The following is a 19113-nucleotide window of genomic DNA, read 5'->3' as shown; positions in this document are numbered from 1 at the left end:
TAGACGTTGACTTGGCAGCCAATAAGGCCTTCCACGTGGTCATTTGATTGTTGGCCATGTGTATTACATTTTTATTTATTTTTTTGAGCTTCAAAATGATGGCCACACAATACAATAAGAGCCTCTCCTTCCTTCACTTTCGGATCATCACGCCGCGCCCATACTTTCCAATACAAGGGCTGCCCCTGGCTTTAAATCATCAACATCATTATTACCAAGACACGGCCATTCCAAACCTGAAAGACCCTCCAAACTCAAGCACAAAAGCAATTTATTTTTTGCTGGCGTCCCTTGTAAATTTCAATATTTACAGTCTAAATTGGACTCTCTCCACATAACCAACATATGTACATCTATTTCCACCATGAGCTCATCAAAGCCCCAATCATTGACATCCTCATGCTCATCCACCTCTTATTTACACACATCCAAGACACCTTCTTGACCAACAAAAAGATCATACAATAAAAACTTCAAGTCTCCAGCAGCTGCTCCAAAGAAAAATGCATGGACTAACTCACTCCAAAGCCATTCAGTCTGTACATTTGCCAGGGCATTCAGGGCAAAGTTTTATTGCACACCATGCATCCCATATGTACACGGACTCAAAACATCTTTACAGAAAAACGCCTGACATACTTTGCCCAACCCCCAGCCTGCTGAATCATTCATGATCAGTAGTAAAAAGCATTTCAAGACTTAAATCCATATCCAAAAACTACCCTTCATCTGAAATCACATCTTCAGACACTGCATCCTGCACAATCACCATTAAACGTGTATAATACTTCTTCAGTCTGTAGCCATTTACCCTGGAAGCATGTAAAGTCCCATCTAAATCTGCCAATTGATAGGTACCATTTGTAAATCCTTGCATCACCAAAAAAGGTCCTTCCCACTTAATTTGGAACTTCTTATGAAAGGAATTATCCAGCCTGCTATTATAACGTAATACCAAATCATCCTTCATAATTCCTTTGCTTTTAATCTTCTTGTTGAACTTCTCCAACGTTCTTGCCTGCATATCTTCATAATGCTTCAAAGCATTATCCCTGTTCAGCTGTGCTTCTTGTAAATATAACAGCCGCTCTTTAAGGGCATCTTTAGGTTCTTCCAAAAGCTTTTCCAACATTTTAGCAGCTGGTATCTCCACCTCAATAGGCAATAAGGCTTCCTTCCCATAAACAAGATAAAATGGAGTGAAACCCGTACCAGTCTTAATTGCTGTCCTGTATGCCCACAAGGCAGCAGGCAACTCCAGATCCCAATTCTTGCCTTGTCGCTCTGTCACCTTAGATAAAATCTTGATCAACTCACCATTGAAACGCTCATTTAGGCCATTACACTGTGGATAGTAAGGTGTGGTAAAACTGCGACTGATCTTCATCTTTGTACACAAATAGTCCATAAGCTTTGCTCTAAAACCTGGACCCTGATCAGAAAGCAATTCTAATGGCACACCAAATTTACAACAGATATCCTGATATACAAACTTTGCCATCTCCTTAGCAGTAATTTGTTTCACTGCCTTTGCTTCCGCCCATCTAGAAAGGTAATCAACTGCAGTCAAGATATAGCACTTCCCTCGGCTAGTAATAGGCAATGGTCCCATAGCATCAATTCCCCATTTTTCAAAAACATCATAAGCAAGAATTGTCTTCCTCATTTCAGGCCTTAATATCCGTCTACTATGAGCTTGGCATTGTTTGCATGACCTGCACCAATGATTAACATCCTTATGTACACTTGGCCATACATAACCTTCGTGCAATACCTTATGCAAGGTAATCTTTGAGGCAAAATGTCCACCGCATGCTCCTTCATGGTTTTCCTTAAGAATTTTGTAGATTTCTTCCTTCCAAGGTACCCGTCGCATTATCAAATCAATTCCTTTCAAATACAAAGCATCACCAACCATCACATACCTTGCAGCTTTCCTGATGAAACCATATTTTTTTGATCTTTCAATACCACTAGGAATCATCCCTGTTAACAAAAACTCCTCAACATCCTGTAAATTCTCCCTGCCACAATAAAATGATGCATGAGCTTTAAGAACAAAAACTTCACCAATCATTCCCTGGGCTGCTTCATGAGCCTCCTCATTATGGTCTCGATCCACATGCTTAAGACTCCAAGCTTCAAATTCCTTCAACAAACCTTTAATCTTGAAACACATTTCTTTGAGTAACATATTCTTTGACTTCCAAACTCCCAATACCTGTTTTACCACAAGCAGTGCATCTCCTTGAATGCGAATCCTGTGTACACCATGCTTCAAACATATTTGCAATCCAACTTCCAAATTCAGATACTCCGCTTCATTGTTGCTATGTGCATCCACTTTAACACCCTTTTTAAAAACAAGGCAACCCTGTGGATCATAAAACACCAAACCTCCTGAGGCTGCATCATGGCTTTTCCTGTAAGAACCATCAAAATATAATAAGTGTGCATTCACCAATTCAGCCGCATCCTCAACTGGCTTCTTGATGGCCTCCTCCTTTATAAGAAGAGGACTCTCCTTATATGTTAGTAGATCAGCTAAGGTAGTCCTGGTACTCTCCTCCACCAAGAATGAGAAAGTAAATTCCTGCAACTCAATCACCCACTTCATCATAGCCATAGATAAATTTGTGCCATTTATCAACTGAGGCAAAAAAGTGTAGCTCGTCAAAAACACAAAGGGGCGAGGCAACAAGTAATGGCGGAACCGCCTACATGCATACATCACACTAACCATAACAAGTTCCACCTCTGATAACAACCTTTCTTTAGCAAGTTTTACTCTGCTAGCACAACAGACTGGTTGCATATAATGTGATTCTTTCCCCTTTTGTAACAACATAGCTCCAATTGCATCTTCACCCACTGAAGGGTTGACATAAAATACATGTTCCCAGTTAGGCGCCTGTATTGTAGGAATAGCTCCCAACACCTCTTTTACTTTTTGGGAAACTACCTCACACTCCTCCGTCCAATGCAAAGGATCATGCTTTGCTGCTTGCTGCAAAGGATATAACAACTGTGAAGATAGAGAGATGAATCGAGCCATATACTTCACCTTTTGCACAAAAGTAGTCAGTTGCCTTGTATTCTTTGGTGTAGGAAGAAGAAGAAGAGACTTGACTTTATCAGGATCCGGATCAATACCATTCTCTGAAACATGGCCCAAGAGCTTCATCCTCGGTTGAGCCAAAAAACACTTTTTTGGATTTAATTGACCACCACACTCATCATAACGCTGAAAAACTGTAGCCAGCCTATCACAATGCTCTTGCGTGGAGCTGTATATACAAAAATCATCAATAAATCCTTCACAAACTTGTTCAAAAAAGGAGATAATACCCAATTTGCCCTTCTCTGATAGTAGGCTGGTCCATTCATCAATCCAAAAGGAAGAACTTTGTAGCAGAAACACCCCCACGGTGTAATGAAAGTCGTCTTGCGCTGATCTTCTTCTGTAATCTTTAACTGGAAATAACCTGAAAACCCATCACAAACACTATACCTTTCATATCTAGCTACAGTATCTAAGATCTCATCCAGAAAAGGTAGGGGGTAAGAATCCTTCTTTGTAGCAGCATTCAAAGGCTTGAAATCCACACATATACGCCACCTGCCAGCCTTCTTTGGACTTACCACTGTAGGACTTACCCACTCAGCTGTGTCCACTTGTGTAATGAAACCTGCACTCAACAGCTTATCAACTTCCTCTCTCAGGGCCTGCATTTGTTCTCGTCCCATCCTGCGAAGCTTCTGCCTAACTGTTTTTACACCTTCTTTCAATTCAATCCTCAAGTCGAGCCCTTTAAATCCTCGAATCTCCTTATAAGAGGTGATAAACAATTCTGGAAAATGAGACAGCATATTAGCATACCTAACTTTTTCTCCACTCAAGAGATCCGGACTCAACATTCCTTCAATCAGCTCCTGCTTCTTCTTCACTTCTATCTTTGGCTGCAGTAATTCCTTGATCACTTCATACGACCCCAAGGTATCTTCTCCCTCAGCACCCACTTCATGCACTTCTTTATCTTCATTACCTTGTTGCTCTGATATTAGGAAAGCCACATCTGCCTCTTCTTCACTAGAAGCAGTAGTCGATGAATCCATCTCCGATTCAGAAGTACTGGTGGTAGTTTCCTCTTCACTCGAATCCTGTGGCCTCTCCCACACATCATTCAAAGATTTCCTACTATGCATCTCAAAAGATTTTTTATTACCCCACTTATTATGCAAAGAAATGGTCCCATACCTCCAGTCTTGTACTGCACCCACCACTCGCAACCAGGGTCGTCCAAGAATAATTGGAAAAGCACCAAGACCCGCAGGCATCACATGAAAATCTACAGTAGCTTTGACATTAAAAGCTTCAATTTCCAACTCCTTTACCATACCAAGACATTTTACCTTTTGATGATTAGCCATCTTGATTCGAAAACCAGAAACCCCAGACACCCTCAAGCCTGATTGCTCCACACATGATTGGGTAATCACACAGATTTGAGCTCCTCCATCTATTTAGGCCTGACCAAGGTTCCTACCTTTACTCCACACCTCCACAATAGAGCAAATATCTGGAAGCTCTTCTAAAGATAGTACTTTGACTGACCTCTTCTTTGACTCCTTTTCCATTGGATTCACAAGTCCCTTCCATTGCCTTCTCAATTTTGGCACCATTTCCACCAACTGCCCAAAGGTGATGTTGGCCTTCCTGTTCACCAAATCAGATTTCAAATCATAGCTGGTTTGCCCATCCCCCAGTGGGAAGTCTGACACCTGGAACCTTCTACGAGGCTTCCGTTTCCTTTTAGCTTTCACATCTTCCCCTTCCTGCTGCTTCCCCTTCTTACGGCTGGGTCCAGCCACCCCTTTTCCTTCTCTTTCATCCGTTGTGCGCTTGCCAACGGGCATCACATCCCCTTCTTCTCTCACCTGAATATTCTCCAGAGTAACAACATTCACGACCTTTGCCTTCCCCTTCTCTTCAGCTGTGATTCCACTAGGGCCTGCTTGATCCCTGATATCAATACCATAGTCATTTGACCTATCAGGTAACTGTGAAGGTAATGGGTACATATCACCACCCATTCGCTGAGGCTTATCACAATCTGTACTCAGATGACCAAGCTCACCACAGTTCCAGCATGTAGGGATGAAACGACGGCCCCTACCGCGACCACATCCATACCCTGCTTGTCCATCTCCCCCTTCATGATTATTGCCTCTGCCTCTACCACGTCCACCACCTGTACTTCCCATTAAATTTAAGCTCAAATTCTTCATAAGATCAACCATCTATTTCATATCCTGTCGCAATCCCTCATCAGAACCTACCGGAACCATAGGTACTCCCTGGCTAGCTTGTGGCACCATTTGCATACCTTGGGCTTCAGTGGGCTTCATCCTCTCAATCACTGCATTCGTAGGTGTAGCCTCCACTCTACGAATCTCCGGCTGTGCTACAACTGGAATCATCCCCAGCTGATTCATCCGTTGCAACTTCCAATCCTTTGATTTGGCAATTTCCACCGCATCCTCATAAGACCTGGGCTTCTTCAATTCCACTTTCCAGCGAATACTCCTCTTAAGCCCGGCTACAAACTTGTTTTTCTTCATCATGTCAGGAGGTACCTGATCTTCCTCTAAAGCCCTGCATAAAGTCTCCCACAGCAAAGAAAATTTCTTGACATAATCATCAATTGATTCCAACTCACCTTGTGTCAGAGCTTGCACCTCATGCCAAACCTTGTCGGGGTCTTCTACCTTCTTGAACCTGTTGCTAAGTGCTGTCTTTAATCCATTCTCAGTCATATCAATACGTGGAACAGCAACCCTCAATGACTCCTCATAAGCTCTGTACCAGGTCCTTGCATCCCCTTTCAAACAGATGCTCAGTAGCCGCAACACCTGTACCGACTCATTGATGTGGTTGCTTATGCACGCAACCTCCATTCTTTCCAGGAAATCTGCCACATCCTCATTAGGACCACCATAAAACTCTGGATAAGACATCATTTTAACCCCCAAACTTCACCTCAAATCCCAAGAAAAACCTTCCTTGAAACTCTCAACTCCTAGGGCTTACACCCTTGTAAACTGAAGAAAATAGCAGAGCTATCCTCAGTGGGGGCACCAGAAAACTGTCGGGAGGCTGGGAAAAGAAGAAATGCCTCTATAGCTACCTACCCAGCAGCCTTGGAAGATACAATAAACACAAGGGGCACCACCAGCACAATGCTGGAAACAGAAATCTCTCAAGACACCACACGGATTCAAGCCAGAGTATACACCAGCACCTTCAATTCAAAACTTTTAGATTCCCTTTCTTTCTCAACTCACTCAACTCACCACGACAGGCTATTCTTTATTTCGTTACCCACATACCCATTGCTCACAACACTCACACTAAGAACCATTTCCCCGCTCTCTTAACACCATATGCACACACCCAGAGCTTGTACAGTGGAAAGAAAAGTTACTTAAACTTCTTGCATAACACTAGTTACAGGGCCCTCCTCAGAGACAAATCCCAACACACATATCCTTAATCAGATGGCAGGCCAAGACCTTTATTTGCACAAGTCTCCAAAGAAAAACTTTCTTCTCCACAGCCGGCGTCAACACTTTCGCTCCTGGCTCCCCTCGTGCTCTCCACGAGCCTCTCTCTACTGTTCCTCTGTCCCCAAGATGTCCACCACAGCGTTCTCCACAGCTTGGTGTGCAACTCTTCAGCGCTCTCCTCGTTGACGTCTCCTAGTGACAGCTCCTCGCCAACTTCACCTTGTCGCCTAAGCCACCGCAACCACACCACCTTACAAGGGGCACTCTCCCTTTGCCTTCGTCAATCAGCAAAAGCCGACTCTCCTCCGTCAGCCTTGACCAGCACCAGCTTCAGCAACAATACCCGCCAGGCGGCAACCTTCAACTCTCTTGCTCACCCTTTGGCGCCTTCTGCGTTACCCACTGCAGCACCTTCCCTCGACCTGTCTCTGTCAGCAGCTACGCATCACCCGCCAGCCTGTTTAACCCAGGGCTCCAGTCACCACACGACGCTATCCTTTGCGCCTCCACGCCTGCCTTGCACCTTGACGCATGGCACCTATCACCTGCTCGTCAGCCTCACCCGCGAGCCCAGCCTCTACCAAACCACTGTTAAGGCGACCCTCTCTCTGCAGACACCCGAGAAGGCGATTCCACTCCTACTCGGCGACCTCTTCATTGCACCCGGCGGTTTTTCTCTAGGCGACCACCTTCTCTGGCTCCCGGTCTCTGCAGCAAGCGGTCCTCTTTTTCCAGGCAGCCCTCACCTACAAGGCGGCCATCTCTCCTCGCTTCACGCCTTCGCCAGCTTCTAGACGTTGACTTGGCAGCCAATAAGGCCTTCCACGTGGTCATTTGATTGTTGGCCATGTGTATTACATTTTTATTTATTTTTTTGAGCTTCAAAATGATGGCCACACAATACAATAAGAGCCTCTCCTTCCTTCACTTTCGGATCATCACGCCGCGCCCATACTTTCCAATACAAGGGCTGCCCCTGGCTTTAAATCATCAACATCATTATTACCAAGACACGGCCATTCCAAACCTGAAAGACCCTCCAAACTCAAGCACAAAAGCAATTTATTTTTTGCTGGCGTCCCTTGTAAATTTCAATATTTACAGTCTAAATTGGACTCTCTGCACATAACCAGCATATGTACATCTATTTCCACCATGAGCTCATCAAAGCCCCAATCATTGACATCCTCATGCTCATCCACCTCTTATTTACACACATCCAAGACACCTTCTTAACCAACAAAAAGCTCATACAATAAAAACTTCAAGTCTCCAGCAGCTGCTCCAAAGAAAAATCCATGCACTTACTCACTCCAAAGCCATTCAGTCTGTACATTTGCCAGGGCATTCAGGGCAAAGTTTTATTGCACACCATGCATCCCATATGTACACGGACTCAAAACATCTTTACAGAAAAACGCCTGACACCGGCTGTCGAGAAATCCGGTGAAGGAACAAGGTGAGTCTGGCCCCCAATGAATCTGATGGCCTGGTTGGCCTGCTCCGTCTCGTATCCCAGAGCTAGCCCTGACGAAGTCGACCAAGCAGCGGCTCCCCACGTATACATTCCCTCTGGAGAGAGGGGGGCCAAAATGCGCAGAATCCTCAGCCAAATCTGCTACGCCTGTGGACAGTCCCATAGGCAATGTCGTTGTGTCTCTCAAAACTCTGCTCTGGCACTAGCATGATTGGGCGCATAGACATTGAGCACACCAATGTGCTCATCGTGCATCCTCAGAATAACATACTGCGCTCTACCAAGCACAGTGACCCCGCGATCCACAATGGCCTGCCGCCATGCATCCGCAATGACCATACATACTCCTCCCTGCCCACCCAAGGGGCCAAAACCTACAGACCAAAAAGTGTCCCATCTACCAGGCATCACCGAACCATATCTCCGAATCCTGCTCTTGGGGTAAAGGCGTTATGCCCACCCTTATAGTGTGTACAAGCCCATAAGTTATAGTACATAGTACACTTAGTACTTTTAATGTACTAAGTGCACTATGTGTGTTTACTCTTAAAAAAATGAGAATTGATTAGATTAGAGTGCTAAATTGATCTTGGGGTAAATTCTAAGTAGATGACACAATTTTGGAAGCGGCTATACAAGGTCTTCGAGCAGAATATACAAAGAGGAGAAATGAAGACACAGTAGCTCCATTGTGCTAGTTCTAGCTCTTCCTACTGGTTGTTGGACTTCAAGTTTTAGGAATACATGTGTGATAGGGGAGTCACACACTCATGCCTCATGAGTTGACTTATCCCCACAACTCTCTCTCTCTCTCTCTCCCTTGCTTCTCTGTGTATGTCTCCCACATGACCTAACCCTAATTCCATCTCTCCCACACAACTGGTATCAGAGCCTCTTCATTCTCTCCCCTCCCTCTTGATAGCATCTCAGGCTGCATTTCAGGCTGTGGAACAGGTGCTTACAAATAGCTTTCGTTTCACACCCCTTTCGGCCAGCATAGAACAGTGAAGCTTGCTCGCAGCAATCGCAGGCAGACAAGGCGTGCAAAAACGCTGGCCATTGATAGGCGAGTGTGGTAGCTCTACACGGCGAAGCAGCGCTGGCCCTTCAGCGTGAGCAGCGAGTGGATACACAGTCGACTACAAGCGTGTAGCGCTGGGCGTCGGCTGGCGCTAGGCGAAACTGAAGCGAAAGCAGCGCCAGGCGTTGAGCGAAGGCTGCTGGGCGTTAGTCGTCGGCTGGTCCACGAGGCGGATAGAACCGTAGCGCTAATAGTCGGAGGCGTCGAAGGCTACTAAGCGAAGTAGGTGGCGGGCGTTGAATCACACGCAGGCGGATAGGCGAAGGCAAACGCAGCAACCGTGACATCGTGAGCAGCGCCTGGCCATTAGCGAAGGGAGCGACCCGTAGACTGCAGGCGTGTTAAACGCTAAGCGTCTATATTCAGCCTTAGCGTGGAGCGAACATAGGCTGCTTACCATAAGCAGGCAGCGTAAGCAGGCGAATACACAAGGCAGCCCGTCTGCTCTTCACAACTGCCCCAGCCCTCCGTCACCCGTAGTGCGAAGTGGTGGTAGGAGCAGCCATCAAATTCTGCAGCAAGAAGTGCCCCCCCCCCCCCCCCCCCCCCCCCCCCCCCCCCCCACCTGCACAGAACAGCAACAGCATCATCATCCCTTTTCCTGCAACAACAAAACCCGCCTGCAAATCAGAGAAAAATCAAAAATCAAGGTATTTGCCTCAATTTTTTTTTGGATTTGCAATTGAGCAGGTGCAATCATTAATTGAGCAGATACAGGCGCCGAATTGCTCAATTTTTGAGCAAAATTGGCAAAATTGGGTGACATTGGTCACAATCAGGATCAATTTGCAGGAAATTGGTCACAATCAGGATCAATTTGCAGGAAATTGGATGTCGAAATCATGGGGCTTTTGATGTAATTGTGCAATTAAGCACTCATACATGCTGTATGATGTGAAAAATCGCACATTTGGGCAAAATTGCAGCAAATTGCAGTGCAAATCAAGGGGCTTTTGTGCCGATTTGGTTGATTTGCATGCAGGCGATCGCATTTGATGCTGTGGATAATGTGCTGATGCCTTACAAGCACTCAATGTGCCTGTAAATCAAGGGGGTTTCATGTATTTGATGTATATGTGGCCAGGGGGAAGCATCGTGAACACTCAGGATGCCTTCATGTGCGTCAATGTACCATGTATGATCAAAAATTGATCTTAAATCAAGGGGCTTTTCAAGTTCGTATGCTTGTTGAGCTTGGCAAAGTAGCAGGCAAGACATTTATGCCTTGAATCCTCAAAAAATCAGCTTGCAGTCAAGGGGCTTTTGCCCAATTTCCGTTCGGGACTGTTGTATGCAGTGTACGGGACTGTAAAAGTCTGATTTTCACTCATTTGACAGCCAGGAGAGCATTTATTGCTATTGTACCTGCTGGTACAGATTTGGCACAGCTTTGTGCAAGTTTTGGCATGGCTGTACACTGTTTTGAGTGACCAAAAGGTTCAATTTCAGCTGCCGTACTTGCCGGTACAGGTTTGGTACATCATTTGTGAGACTTAGGATCAAGTTTGGTGCGCATTTCCCTGCATATGTGCATGTACGCAACGCAACCAAACACTCTCAAGTGCTTGTATGACGGAGGCTTCCCTGTCCATACTTCCTCTGGCACTTTCCCACCAAGCCTCGTGTTAGGTGACCTGTTTATAAGGTGAACGGCTGTCATAACAGCTTCAGCCCAAAAACCATGAGGTAATGCAGCATGTGACAACATAGAACAGACCTTCTCCTGTATGGTCCTGTTCATCCTCTCTGCTGTCCCGTTTTGTGGAGGATCATAAGGAGTAGAGAGCTCCCTCTTGATGCCTTTAGCATCACAAAAGTCCTGAAACTGTTTGGACATATACTCTCCACCATTGTCGGAACGCAAAGCCTTCAGTGTTTTGCCAGTTTGATTCTCAACAAGAGCAACAAACTTCTCAAACACTGAGAATGTATCACTCTTCAAACGAAGAGGATAAACCCACACCTTACGTGTGGCATCATCAATAAAAGACACAAAGTATTTTGCCCCTCCCAAAGAAAGCTGAGGCATCTCACATACATCTGTATGCACAAGGTCTAACTGAGCATCTTTCTGTCCAAGAGCTTTCTTGTGGGGGCACTGTAGTTGCCTACCATATATACAATGCTCACAAAACTGAAAACTTGAAAACTTTAGAGAAGGCAAGTAACCCAAACGAGACAATTGCTCCATTCCCTTGACACTCATGTGTCCCAACCGGCTATGCCACATAGAAATTTCCGGCAGCTCGGTTGCATTTACATTAGCATGGTGACAAACACCTGCATGCATAAAGTAAAGAGTGTCCACCTTAGAGCCTCTGGCAACAACCAGTGAGCCCTTACTAATCTTCCACTTTCCACGACCAAATGTGGTAACATAATCAGCATCATCAAGCTGTCCAGTAGAAAGCAGGTTCTTCTTGATCTCAGGCACATGCCTGACATCATGGAGCATAAACTGTGAGCCATCTGAAAACACAAGCCTCACATCACCTCTGCCAAGAATCTTGCATGCATGGTTATCACCCAAATAAACCACTCCTTCATTGCCAGCAGTATACCTGACAAACAAGTCTCTGCAACCTGTGACATGAAAGGAGGCACCTGAATCAATGATCCATGAGTGCATACCATGACCACCTGTAAGAAGTGAATGGGCATCAAGTGAAGAAGTAAATAGGACCTCATCCTCACTGCCACCTGCATGTGACACATTGATTTCTTCAATCTTGACTCCACTTTTGCCCTTTGGCTTTACATCTTTGGCTTCATCTTTCTCTTTGTCTTTGCCTTTTCCCTTTTCCTTTTGATCATTTTTCCATTTGTAGCATTGCTTTTTAATGTGTCCCTTCTTGCCACAATAATGGCATTCCAAATCCTTTTTGGAGCGAGACTTGCTCCTTCCCCGTTCTTGGCTTTTACCCCTTTGCTGGGATCTCCCACGTGCATTCATTGCATTGGACTTTCCAACAGAGTTGTTTTTCCTGTTCATCTCTTCTTGAAGAAGAGCACCCTCAACATCTGCATATGACAGCATAGCATGCGAATTGCTAGTGGCTGTCCTGAATGTGTCCCAACTCTCTGGCAAAGTGCATAACAGAAAAGTGGCTTTGAACTCATCGTCCATTGCCAACTTTTGACAAGCACTTGAGAGTGTTTGGTTGCGTTGCGTACGTGCACATACGCAGGGAAATGCGCACCAAACTTGATCCTAAGTCTCACAAATGCATATTCCTAGGATATGGTGACAGAGGTGAAATGGGGTATAGACTTTGGGATCCCGTGAATAGAAAGATTATACGCAGCAATGATGTCATTTTTGATGAAACATGCATGTATAAGGAGCCTGCAAGGCAACAGGAGCCTGGCAGAGTCATCTTTGATGATGATGGACATCATGGACAACAACAAAGGGCTGTAAATCAGCCATTACAGCAGGAAAACCAGCCCTTAAATGGTGCTGAAAATGGTCCAAATGGACAGCCAGAGATGGCAGAAGATATCCCTATGGATATACCACAGTTAGAGGAGATACCGGGCATGATTTTTCAGCCTTATGGCATGGAACAGGAGCCACCAATGGGTGATATGCAGGCTGGACAGCAGCCTGCAAATGATGGTCATTGGGTACGGAGGTCCACTAGACCCTCCAGAGCCCCTGACAGGTTTGTTCCAGGGGTTGACTACTTGATGCTTACTGACTGTGGGGAGCCCTCATGTTATAAAGAGACTTTACAGAGGGCAGACAAAGCTCTATGGGAGCGTGCCATGAAGTCAGAGATGGATTCTCTGCACAAAAATGGAACATGGAAGTTGGTGCATTTGCCTGCAGGCAAGAAGGTTTTGCCATGCAAGTGGGTATACAGGCTCAAAGTTGCACCAGATGCAAAGCCAAGATACAAAGCCAGGTTAGTGGCTAAGGGCTTCAAGCAGGAATATGGTGTCGACTTTGATGAGATCTTCTCTCCAGTGGTCCGGCCAAAATACAAATGGGGGTCAGCGGGGATTTTAACCTGGGATCTCCCCTTCCCAAGTCACAAGCTCTCCCTGCTGGGCTACATGCCCGTTGCCCTTTAATTACCCCTTTATTTTGGCAATGAAAACTTTGCCATCACAGTATACGGCCCCGCTTGTTTCGATCTCTTGCTGTGTGTCAGATTTCCTTTCTGTGTGCAATTTGCATGGGTGTCAAGGTGTCTCAAGAGGCAATGTCTCATCTTTTGACGAGAGAGAGAGAGAGAGAGAAAGAAAGAAAGAAAGAAAAAAAGAAAGCTGTATTAACCTCTACTAGAGGCCAAACATGACCTATGAGACAAATCAATGTACAACTGTCAATGTCTTGTGGATGAGAGAGAAATGAAATGAAATGAAATGTTATATTAACGTCTTCAAAAGGCCAAAGTGACCTATGAGACCAAAGTTACAACCATGTGACATCTGATACACTGTCTGGAAAAGAAAAGAGATAGCCCCACAATACATCAGTAGAGAGAGAGAGAGAGAGAGAGAGAGAGAGAGAGAGAGTTTTATTTGCTTGTGCAGTTGGACTTGGAGTTGCACCATCACACTCCAAGTGATTACATACGGGATCCACATAAGTATGAAATTGTAATTTCCGAGCTTGAAGCGGCAGCCTCTAGAGGCATAAGGGAGCTTATGTACTTAACAAATAATTTGCGTTGTGACTTTGGAAGAGAAACTCCTTCTTTTGAGGTATCTTGTATAGAAAATGCTTTATAATGTGGTTGCTCCTCGATTTTCTGAGATATGGTTTCAGAGATAAATATATTCTCTTGCAAAAACTTAGGTTCTACTCAAAGCAGTATATATAAGGAGGGTAGCTGCAGACATTGGAATCCATCGCATATGGGTACGAGCCAAAACTGTAGTCATGGAAACTGGAATGAGTGAAACGGTTTTCAAAATACTCAAGGATGGCATGACATCCGATTCCCTGCAGTCATCTGTGACATTCAATGAAGGTGTGATTGAGGTGAGTGCCCACATGTTTGAAGCTTGATACAGGCAGGTCAAAAGCCTTTAGGTTATAATTCCTGTATGTGATTTTTTTGCAGCTTCTACTCTTGGTAGAGCTTCCACCCAACAGATTAACTGACCGGATTTTTGCCTGCTTAGTCGACCTACGCAAGGGTCTCTCACATTTTGCAAAACAAAAATAAACAAGAGCAACTGATCATGTCAAACTTGGCAGTATTGGTTGGTAATTCATGAAGCATGATTTTACCATTCAAATGAGGTCAGCTTCAATGCAATATTTGATTGCCTTTATTGTTTCCTGCCACGATGGTGTCATGTTTCATAGGGAAGGAAGCATGCTTCCAAAGCTGAATTTCTGGGTCACCTGGTTGTGGAAGGCAGGAAAGAAATTTAAATCTCACCTTGTGAGGTGGGTTGCTCCATAGAACTAGTACTTTTAGTTAAGAAGTCTTGATATTTATTGATTTGTAATTCTCAATTGCTGACTTCTTTGAAGCAATGGGAAATATATTATACAACTCTGAGCTGATCAACCGATGAGGAAAATTTTCAATCCATCAAGTACATTATATTTTAATGTACAATATATCACCTTCAATGAGACAGTTTTATTAATTCTGAGTTGTGAAGTACATTTTATTTTTATGTACAATGTATCACCTTCAAGGAGACAGGGGTATCAATTCTGAGTTGTTAAGTATTGTAAGGATAAACGCGAGTCTGGTCATTGAGTTTGTTGTCAAACTTGATCTCTCTCAAAACCAGCACTCCTTGTTGCAATACTAAAACTAATAGCTATACCTCAAGGATTAAAGCCCATATGGTAAGCTCACTTTGAACATAAAAGACACTGAAGAGGCATATACCAAGTTAGAAAAAGTCTATTGGTTTGGGTCATGTATAAAAATGTCATCACCAAAGCTCTTTGCCAAGTGGGGACAATCAAAGCTAAAGGCAATATACCTAACCATAAAGGTTATTAATCAAGAGGTTTCCAAGTCAGAGTTGTAGGATTAAGGAGATCTAACAACTTGGGAGGTAGAGCCATCGTATAACACCAGAATCAAGAGCAACAAGAAATCGAAGGAGATCTAACAACTTGGAAGCTAGTGCAAGATATTGGTATAGCTTCCAAACCTAAAGAACAATAGAAGAACCTAATGATTCTGATAACATTGATTGATTGGTTCCTCAATTGGATGCGTGCTTTGGTCTCATACATAACACTCTGCTCAAGGATCCTCACGGAGACGAGTAAGGTGTTGCTTCTCAACCAAGCTTGAATTTTATCATCATATAGACAGTTGATGGCGTGGAAGAACAAGACCAAGCGGAAGTTAAGACACATTGGCGTATTAAGAAATGATGTTTGGAAAAGGGCCAAAGGAAGTCAAATTTGTGATAATTTACAAGCCATGCAAAGAAATTTAAAAGGAAAAGCTATCGCTTAATATTATGTTGGTGTCAACCTAGTACATCAAACATAGGATCAATGATGTTGATTAAGGTAGCATAGAAGAAAAGGGCCCTTCAACTATGTCAAATAATGCTCATTCAAAAAGAACAAGGGTCAAATTTGTGTACCAAATGTGTCAACAACAACCAATGTCTCAACCTTGGGTGCCTTAATAGAGCTAGTATATGGAAACCACCATATCCAAGCAACCCCAACACACAAAATAACGGGTACAAGAAAATTAGCACAAAGTGTTGATAGTTTTAAACACTAAGATTATGTGGGTTGAAAGAGCCAAGAGTTTGATATCCCAGCCACAATGATTGTCTAGGAATTTCTTTGGGAATCATATATAAGAGTAATATGATTTATAGAAATATACTAAAGCACATTTCACTTTACAAAAGATATCAAAAACAAAAGAAAAAGGGTGCACAACTCCAAAGAGTAGACACAAGGTGCAAAACTCTAAAGAGCAGATGCACATCAATGTAGAAAGGACTTCATTAATGACTTCACTGAATTGACTTAGGAATTGAAGCATTGAAAGGGTACTTTTGTTGGGAAGAGGTTAAGGTAATTATGTGAATTTATGGTGGTGATGAGTTAAAGTGGAAAAGAGCTCTTGACCTAAACAACAATGAAAAAATAATGTGATTCACCTAATAAAAGCTTGAAGGGAAAGGAGTCGATAACAATAAGCAAGTGATAATGTACATGACTTTATGACAGATGATTGTTCAAAAAGTAATGTCATGAGTTCAAGAACAAATTAAAAGTACCATCAACTGTCCAAAGATTGGTGCTATACCAAACTTCAAAGGATTAAGAAGTGATGACCAAGATTACTTGAGTTGATGCCTAAAGGACACTCAAGGCCCCACATAGATTTGACAATTATAAGGTAAGGGTCAAAAAGTTAGCAGCTTAGCTATAGTGACGTACCCAACAAGCTTGGGCATATGGTCAATTGTTTCAAGAGAAAACAAGGGGAAACTAATAATGGTTTGCTTGTCCACATGGATCACAATGGGTGGCCTTGCATAAGTGGGTACCTAGGTTCCTCTAATGTATGTATGTGTGCTTCATGCATGCACGTATATATGCACATGGATCACAATGAGTGGCCATGCATAAGTGGGTAGGTACATACATACATAGATACATGTACACATGTATGTACATGCGCACTTATCTACGTGTGTGTGTGTGTGTGTGTGTGTGTGTATACATATGTATACGTATGTGTATATATACATTTTAATATATATAAATATGTGTGTGTGTATACATTCATACACATGTATATTTACACACACACACACACACACACACACACACGTATTTGTGTATGTGTACATATAAATGTGTATATTTACACACACACACACACACACACACACACATGTATTTGTGTATGTGTACATATAAATGTGTATAAATGTATATATGTGTGTGTGTGTGTGTGTGTGTGTGTAAATATACACATTTATAAATGTGTATAAATGTATATATATGTGTGTGTGTGTGTGTGTAAATATTTACACACACACACACACACACATATATATATACATTTATACACATTTATATGTACACATACACAAATACATGTGTGTGTGTGTGTACGCGCGCGTGTGTGTGCACATTTATATGCATATATACGTGCGTATAAACGCATGCACACAAGCACACAGTGTCTATGTGTGTGCATTTATACGCACGTATATATATGTAGAATTGTACGCACATACACACACACACACATGTATGTATGTATGTATGCATGCATGCATGTATGTATGTATGTATGTATGCACACTCACACACATATATACATATATATATGTGAGTGTATATGTATGTACAGTCACATATATACATAAATACATATAAATATATATGTATGTATATGTATGTGTGCGTGTGCGTGTGCGTGTACATTTACACACACAAACATATGTGGGCTTCTCGGAGTGTCAGTCACACTATGGATGCTTGAATTCTAATTTTTAGGGAATAATTGTAATCCGCTTTATAAAGATTAAAATAAATATAACTAGGAAGAGTGCATACTAGGGAAAATGAGTTTGAATCCTTAAGAGAATTGTAAGATCCCTTCATGGAATTAATGTAGCATTATATGGTAGTGATGTGTGTGAACACACTTAGGACCATCGGGACACTTTTTCCCTCACTAAGAGGTTTTTTTTCCCCAGGCGTATGTACACCCTCTTATCTACGCATTTTGGGGTGTGTACTTATCTTTTGTATTTTGCACACATTTGTTCATTCTTATTTAGTGAGTTTGTGTGCTCTCAAGCTTCTCTATCTTGTGTGTGTACATTATTGCAACCCTAACCCTAATTCCAACTAGTATCAGAGCTAGCTTCCTTGACACTTGATCTAGTAGTCTGCCTCTCTCCTCCATGACCGTGTTTTTTTTTGTCTACGATTGAGATACCCTCTTAGGAGAAGAAGGTATATACTGTAGTAAGTTGTATACAAAGTATACAGGATTTTGTAGTCCGCGGCGTGATTCGGGCGCGTTTTGGGCACTGCAAGGTTTCTGCACACGTTCTGGAGAGGTGTCATTTTAGATTGGTGCTGCTCGATTTTGGGTGTTTGGACTGTACAACAGCAATTATTTGGTCTGCTGCTGCAGCATCTACAGTGTCTTCAACATCGACTATCATACTTTTGCCAGTAACACTCTATTCTCTACTATGTGTTATTTTTCATACACTTTACAGTGATTCAGTCAGTTGGTAGCCATCCGGGGTTGCATTCAGTGAATACTGAGTACTTGCAGTGTGTTGAAAGATTTTGCATTAGGTAGACAGTCATGGCTAGCAGTAGTGATGTAGTCAACATGTTGTCTGCTGCTGCTGCTGCTGAGGACAAACTTGATGGGATTAACTATCCATTGTGGTCCTATATGATGAGGCATGTACTGGTTGCTAAAGGCCTTTGTAATGTGGCCAGTGGTAGTGAAACTCGTCCTGTTTCACAACTACCAATGTAACCAGGTGTTGTAGGTACATCTTAACTAGAATCTGATATACAGATGTGGCTCCTCCACATGCACCACCAGTACCTCCCACTGTTGCTCAAATGAGATGGGATGGAAGAAATGCACAGGCACATGCATTACTTGCACTTTGTGTTCCTCATATTCGGTCATGTTAGACTTCAAAATAGGCATGGGATGCACTTACTGCATTATACCAGGTGCACAATGAAGCACGTGTTACATATCTACGTAAATAATTGGAGTCTGAGCACATGAATGAGGGGGACTTAATGGATAGCTTCTTGACCAAGATCAAAGATTTTAAGGAGCAGTTTGCTAGTGTGGATGAGATATATCCTGATAGTACATTGGTGCCCACAGTTCTATATGCATAACCAGATTCTTATCAGAGTTTTGCCTCTACCCTTAGACTCATGATTAAGGAAAATCCAAATGCCCTTACATTTGATGAGCTGGTTTCAGTACTCTTGCAAGAAGAGCAATCTAGGCAAAACATATCT

At 43.1% G+C, this 19113-nt stretch overlaps 1 protein-coding gene across 3 annotated transcripts in view; it reads left to right on the top strand.

The window, feature by feature from the left end:
• The window catches only part of LOC147611870 (DEAD/DEAH box helicase), a 110814-nt gene extending 96076 nt beyond the window's left edge, over positions 1-14738 (top strand). For all 3 annotated transcript variants that reach the window (XM_086783747.1, XM_086783746.1, XM_086783748.1), the window contains exons 13-15: positions 13668-13838; positions 13933-14118; positions 14201-14738. In XM_086783747.1, the coding sequence (XP_086639873.1) occupies positions 13668-13838; positions 13933-14118; positions 14201-14305 (462 nt within the window). In that variant the 3' untranslated portion in view covers positions 14306-14738. The remainder of the gene's footprint in view (positions 1-13667; positions 13839-13932; positions 14119-14200) is intronic.
• Positions 14739-19113: the final 4375 nt, after the last annotated feature.

The sequence above is a fragment of the Cibotium barometz genome, chromosome 46, assembly GCF_041138505.1.
Source record: "Cibotium barometz isolate CiBa-2024 chromosome 46, ASM4113850v1, whole genome shotgun sequence".
Lineage (NCBI taxonomy): Eukaryota > Viridiplantae > Streptophyta > Polypodiopsida > Cyatheales > Cibotiaceae > Cibotium > Cibotium barometz.
Note: the sequence above shows the minus strand (reverse complement) of the source record. Positions and strands in the feature narration are given on the sequence as shown.